A 6,949-nucleotide genomic window follows, 5' to 3' on the forward strand; every position below is an offset into this window, starting at 1 on the left:
GAGAGGATGTGGGGGTACCGAGCATTTCTTCACTGGTGCTCCAAAAGGCTGCCGGGTTGTAAGATCCAGCCTTTGCCGTGAAGGCTTCAGCCGAGGGATTACATCTGACTTGAGAATCGCAAATCGAGTAGCGAGCAGATGAAGCTGATTGGTTTGTACAGTGCTCTCATGCTGCGATGTGTGCTAATATCACATTAAAGTAACAACTGTTGAGGAGCTTCCCTGCAATGTCCTTTCCCATCCTTTATCACAATTAAGTTAAAAAGACCGGACCACTGCAAGCTCTATTTTTGTACCCTCAGGCATGTGCTATCGCCTTTGAAAGCTGCCACTGCTTTAGGAAGGAGTACAAGAAGGGAAGGGACTGTGTTTCTACACCCCGGGACTCACACAAAGTCAAAGTGTGACTCTCCTTACGTGCTGCTCTTCTGTCCTTATTCTGTGTCACTGTCAGAATAAAAGTACCGTGATTCTCTTTTCAGTTACAAGAGGTGTTAGAAATGAATGCCCATTCACATTTAAGATTAGCCTATATGGCATATGATTCTTCCCAGCGCTACGTGGCAGCGTAATTCTTACAACAGCAGCGTTAGACAGCAGAGTCAAAAGGGAAATCAGACACAGAAATGTCAGTGTTCATACAGTTTAACAAAGGTCCCTACTTGTTTTTACCAAAAAAAAAAAAAAAAAGGCCCAAAAGGTTTTAAACAAAAGGAAATGTCCTTCATTCAACACTGTTAAAATCTTTCAGCGCTGCCAAAGCGACTTCAAAGCTTCTCCACATCTGCCTGCTCCAGCCGGAGCGCTGATGTCTGTCCTCAGGCTTTCGTGATGTACTCTTCTCTGATAAGGAAGTCATAGATTTTTCTGGTTTTGTTCACATCGATCTTGATGAGCGCTCGAGCCTGCGCTAGTCTCAGGCCTCCTTGTTTGTTACACTCGTTCACTAAAGCAGCTTTATACTCTAAATAGGCTCCAGGGACCAACCTCACCATCTGACAGAGCTGGAAGACAAAAGGTGAAGTTAATGAACACTAACACTTGTCACGCTCTTTCATTCTGCGATCCCTGTTGGGGGAGGAACGTTGTGAGTATTTTTCGGAAAACATTTTCAACGTGTGTTTTTCGTACGGGGGAGGCATACAGTAATTGCATTATGAGCTGTTTCGATCCACAGGTAGGGAGGGGAGGAGCTTCCTGGCTGCTGCATTCAAAAAACATTCCTGCCTAAAAAATAAACTAGGAGGATGAAAGCAAGTGCTCGGCTCGCAGGAGCGTAACTATGAGTGTGTCGTGTGTGGGCGTTGTTCTTTACAAACCCCGGGAAGCACACACGCCAGAGAGGCTTGCAACCAGCAATTCGGCACGCTGGCCGTGAGCCAGGGAGGGCATCTGTCTATTAATCCCCTGCAGACTAAGTCTTTAATACCTTTCCACAAAAGCAGCTCTGCACCCAACGCCCGGCCCCTCCGGAAGTCTGGGATGGGAGCTGCAGGGAGGGTGTTACGGGTTTGGAAGTTTGGTGAAAGGAATCGCCTTTAAAACCCACCGTGCTCCGCCGCGAGGTTGTGACGCTCCCGCCTTAGCTCCCCAACGGCAGCCGCCTTCGAGATGGAGCGTTGCATCGCTCCCCAGGGAGGTACTGGCTGCCTCCTCCTTTTAATAAGGAAATGCCCAACGATTGTTCCTCATTGATAGGAAATTGCAGAATTTGGAGGAACTCAGACTTTGTGTCTCAGCTGATGAGGAAATCAGATTCCCCAAATACACTAATGTCCCAGTCACTATTATTTATATGCTGAACGGAGCCAGAAATGCCATGTTCCGTGGGGATTCTGTGGTCTGGTTTTCAACGCTGCCATCTCCAGTGAAGGGGAAAGAGCTTCCACGTAGCGGGGAAAAGTCTGAAATACGCCTGCATTTCAACAGACACCAAAATCTGCCTTGTGGCCACCCCAAGGACAGATGATGACTTCTGTTAAAAGATGTCATTGTTACTTTTCTTATTTCAATAGTTTTCCACTGAACTAGAGGGCAGGCCTACATTGGGCTGCAGAAGAAACTGAGCCATAAACAGCCAGCAGGCCCCTTGCTGCCTTGTTTACTTCTCCTGGGCGTTGCCGTCCCATTTCTGTCTGCTCTGGTGACCTTCCCTGCACCTCCGACCGCTTTAGGTGACGGTGCAAGAGCGCTCTGTACAGGACTGCAGCGCGGGGCCAAGCTAATGACCACGGCTTCAGGAAAGGCAGATTCCATTCTCCGCCACACGTGCACACGAAAAGCTTGTATGTGCACCGTGAAGCGGAAATATGGAAAAAACACAGAAAGAGTAATATGGTGTTACTGCCTTCATGGTTCGTGTTAGTGAAATCCCAATTGTGTCTGTGAGGTCTCTGTAATGTAGAAAGGGCTCTGCTATTTGGGTTCAGTGAAATCCTCTGCCAGTTCTTAAACCAGGGCTCATTAGGAAAAAATAACCCTTGTGCTCACGCCAGTCTCACAACGGAGGAGGAGAGAGGATGTCATACTCTGGATGTTGCAATAGCACCTTGGCACGTTCCACCTTTCTTTGCTAAATAAGCTAATTTGCTGTAGCTATTTTGTACATATAGTACAGAAACTGAAATGAAGAAGCCAGCTGGAAAACTTGAATGATTTTTGTGAGCAGGAAAGTGTAGTCAGGGTGTACAGCCAAGGTGATATTCACAGCACCTGACAGAGATGGTGTGAGCACCCCTGCACTGTGAAGATAAGTTTTACATAGCTTATCTTTCCCTTCCTTGCCTCACCTCCTTCTCCTTCTCGTTAAGCTTCTCTGTCCCAGGGAGACCCGTGAGGTTCAGCGGTGGGGCACTCCGTCTGCCTGCAGAGACAAGAAAGGAGAACACTAACGAACTCTGAGCGGCTTGGCGGGGGCAGTTCCTTGGGTGTGTTATCAGGGAGGGAATTAATCCCCCGTGATGTTAGCCCGGTACGATCCGAGTGTTAATAGAGAGGGTTACTTAGGGCTTAGCGTAAAAACGGCACCGACGGGATAAAAGGCCTGGTTTTGCAGCTGGCACGGTCGAGCGCTGCGAATACTCGCAGGACTCCTACGCTGGCAACCCTGGCTCACCGGCTTTTAGGAGGAACCGAAATTTGCTTTCTGTCAAATTGGCACTGAGGGTGGCTGAGCTGGGCTGCACCTCCTGACTAAAGCGACCCGGCCGCAGGGGTCAGCGCTGCGGGGAGAGTGTGCCCGGGCGCAGCCCGCCTGCAGGACTGATTCCCAGCACCCTGCGAGGATGCTGAGATGATTTCTTGGTGTGATTGGCAGGGAATTTCTTTGGTGTTAACTGACAACTTCAGGGAGCGGAGTTTTCTTCGAGCGCCTTTAAATATGATACAGCTATTGTAAAGCAAACGCAGCTTGTGGATTTATTTTTGTCTGTTATGACAAATGATATCTCTGAAAGAGATATCTGTCGCAAGGCAGTCTGAAAGTTCTCGCTTTCGGTGTTGTTTACAACTTTTCTGAGCTTTAACTGATGCAGCTTAAACTTTCATGAGGGCAGTCTACTTGCAGGTTTCTTATGTTCTTCCTGATACTATTTTTCTTTTTTAAACTTCTAGAGCTCCGAACAAAACTAACATTATTTATTTACAGTTCTAGAAAGCCTACAGCCCCTGTGCTGCGGGTTGCATATTCAGCACTGTTTTAAGAGCTTGGTCCCTTTATCCCAGGGCAAACTTCCCCAATCTGGCAAAATGATGAAATCTCAGAAATCTGCTGCTCCATTTTTTCCCAAGACTGTGCTGGCTGCTGGTCCAGAGCCTGCCCTGGCTGGGTCTTGCTTCTGGGACTGGGGGGCCTCTCTGTCTGTACTGTGCATCTGTAGGAAACAGATGGAAGCCTGGCTGGGCAAGGGGAGCCTGAGCAGAACTGCAGGACTAGAAGGAAGCTGGAGTAGGGAGTCTCTGGTAGATGTAGAGGAAGTTATTTCCCAGCACTGCTGCCTCTTTCTTACGGCCTGGAACAAGCACGCTATGATGAGACACGACAGAATTTGTTTTCACTCTTTTATATAAACCTAGGAAGTAACGCACGCACAAACTACATTAAAGAAAACATATGAAGGCTGCGAAGTCAAGATCTCAAGATCAAGAAGTTGGGCAACGTTAATTTGCCCTCTTGTATATTGAGCATGATGCAGTCTTTAATTATAGAGACACGTGGCAGTTTTCCTGCAGTATCCTTGCCGTGTATCCTGCACACTGGCAGGATGTTTGCTTAATTAGCAACTCCATAGTATTTTGTTTGTGTTTTGTTCAACATGTGATGCTGGTTGTAAACACTGCATGCTACCCGAGTTCCACAGGCAAAACAATTCCTCTTCTCTTGGGCTCTCTGCAGGCCACTGAATACTTGACAAAAAATCAATTTAATTCCTCAGACTAGCCCTTCAGCTGCGGGGATAGTCCCTGTTTCACGGACTCTGGATGCCCAGCCTGAGGTACACAAGGCTATTTTCTCTCCAAAACACCAGATCTCAGCATTCACCAACTATGTTTAAAACCTGCAATGACTAATTGCTTGGTATTCTGACCCAAATTTCCAAGACTCCTGGCAGAAAGGAGGAAGAACGTACAGACTCGGTGTCCAACTCTGAGGAAGAGTTTGGTTCAAGCCATTTATTAGCATGCCCATAAAAACTGGTTAGGTAGAGACAGAGCTAGAAGCCAGTTTGCCCTGGCAACATCTAAGAGCCTTCCATTAAAACTTCATCCAAGTCTCATTCAATTGCATGCCACCCCGTGACCTCAACAAATGAGATGGCATTTTATAGAAGTCTTACTCATGAGAGCCTTGACTGACCCTTGAATCTCTCCTTACTGGGCACTGAATGAAGCAGGGGTCCTCTTGGTGGAAAAAAACCCATAATTTGTGATTACGGAATTAAAGAATATAAAAACATACCAATAGAAAGGGAAAACTGAAGTAGCACAGGCAACCTGTATCGTCTCGTTCTGTCACTCTGGAGTGCCTGATGGTGCAACCATTGTGTGCTTCTCTGGCAACTGATTTTTTTGGTGCTCTGCCCTCCCAAATCTGCTTTCGGTCAGGTTCATATTGCTGTGGTGTGTGCCATACAGCTTCATTACAAACTTGGATTAGCTTTATCTTTGAAAGATAAAATTTTGCTCTCATGACAATTCCCTTCTGCCCTGTTAATGTAGCTTTAGGCTGGGTTTTCCACGTGTAGTCAGAAAAAAGGAGAAATTCAGCAAAATAAGTCCTACAGGATTTGCATGTGGAATGAGTTGCAGATTGAGGTAATGTTGACTTAACCAGTGCTTTAGCAGCCAAGCACAAGAGCTGCTCTCCAGCTGGCTGTCAGAGGGACATTAGGGAGGTAGGGCTAGCTTTTTGTCACCGATTCTCGTCTCACACTTACCTGAATTTGAAGGAACTGGTACTGTGGGAGTAAGGCCGGAATCACTGAAAAGAAAGGAAATTTTCAAGTTGCCTTCATGGTTTTTTTAAGAGTAACTGCACATGTTAGCCCTGAAACTACTTTTCCTCCCAACTTCTAATAGTAGTTCAATTCAATTTGCATAACCCAGGCCCTGCCCAAATATTTAGTACTCCCAGACTGAAGACCGTGTCTGAAACCTGTTTTTAAAAAAAAATATGAAGGGGAATGATGCAAAATAAAAAAACTCCGTGGAGACTGACTGGGGAAATGGCAAACGATCTCCTCGGACCGATGGCACACAGGATGCGCTTCCTTTGCACCGCAGCTTGCTCCTTCAAGTGCTTGTGCAGGGTGACTACACATTAATAATGCTGCTGCATCTCAAATCATCTGAAACATTTCAAGTGTCATCTGTGCCCTCATTAAGATCCATAAAGACCTCATTTCCCTCCGTGACTTTATAAACCACTGTAAAGTTCCTGAAATATAAAATGCAGAAAACTTACTTAAGATTTATTTTTTTTTTTTGTTGAGCCCTCACTAGTCCCATCCCTGTCTGTGCTACCGCCTTTGTGAATTCTGCAGACCGTTCCTACTGCAATGAACTGGGAACACGTGGGCGTTAACGCCCGCAGACACGCGCGCGACATGCCCGACGGCAACGCGGGGTCGGACAGGAGCCGTACATGTCAGCTTGTCGGCTGAGCCACTGCTGGCAGGCGCTGCTGTCCTGGATGTACTGGAGGACCTCGGAGAGCATGGTGCGCTTCAGCCGCTCCTCGTCTCTCGTCTTCTTGAGGTGATCGTACGTTCTGGCGCCTGCAGCAAACAGACACCACATTCTCACCAGCCGCCTCGGTCAGAAATTTTCAGACTGTTGGGTTTGGTGGTTTGTTTTCTGCTTTAGGAAATAAGTGAGAAATTGTTCTCTAGCTCTGGACCAGACTCTGCTATTCTCCCTCATGACAACTACTTGGCATCTGGAGGTATTAGATTCCACCCCGCCTCCCTTCCCTCCACGAATTTCAGGCCAAAACCAACCAAACAAAAGGCTTCCGTGATCCACGTCCAGGATAAAACAGGCCATTTCATTTATGTAGAGGTCTGAGGCCTCTCTCCAGATATTAAACTTGTTGATAGCCAGTGAGAGCGTCCACAGATAAAGTGCTGGAGACCACTGTGCCATGACATACTTTTTTTTTTCCCTGTATCTTGCAAAAAAGTGGTGACTAAAGAAGGGCTCAGCTAGAGAGCGTGTTCTCCAAGCTGATGGCTCAAACTAGCTTTAAAAAAGCACAGCTGGACAGAAGCATTATTGCAAAAGCCTTGTTCAGTTAAAGGGCTAGGCAAAAGCATTTCAAAAACGAGCATCTCTTTATTCAACACATCCTAAATGTTATAAAATCATCCTTCCACACCTTGATGAATGGGAACGGGCTGAATAATGCATCAGGTACTTACTACAGAAATTGGTGATTCATGCTGCTTTGTTT

At 46.7% G+C, this 6,949-nt stretch overlaps 1 protein-coding gene across 1 annotated transcript in view; it reads right to left on the minus strand.

Moving 5' to 3' along the window:
• Positions 1 to 818: 818 nt before the first annotated feature.
• TADA2A (transcriptional adaptor 2A) overlaps positions 819 to 6,949 on the minus strand; it is a 22,138-nt gene continuing 16,007 nt past the window's right edge. Inside the window, 5 exon segments of the mRNA XM_009871341.1 lie at positions 819 to 1,004; positions 2,790 to 2,863; positions 5,436 to 5,479; positions 6,143 to 6,275; positions 6,918 to 6,949. The exon segment at positions 6,918 to 6,949 is cut by the window's right edge and continues 73 nt beyond it. Of these exon segments, the coding sequence (XP_009869643.1) occupies positions 819 to 1,004; positions 2,790 to 2,863; positions 5,436 to 5,479; positions 6,143 to 6,275; positions 6,918 to 6,949 (469 nt within the window).

Source organism: Apaloderma vittatum, unplaced genomic scaffold (genome assembly GCF_000703405.1).
Source record: "Apaloderma vittatum isolate BGI_N311 unplaced genomic scaffold, ASM70340v1 scaffold24770, whole genome shotgun sequence".
In the NCBI taxonomy this organism is placed as follows: Eukaryota; Metazoa; Chordata; class Aves; order Trogoniformes; family Trogonidae; genus Apaloderma; species Apaloderma vittatum.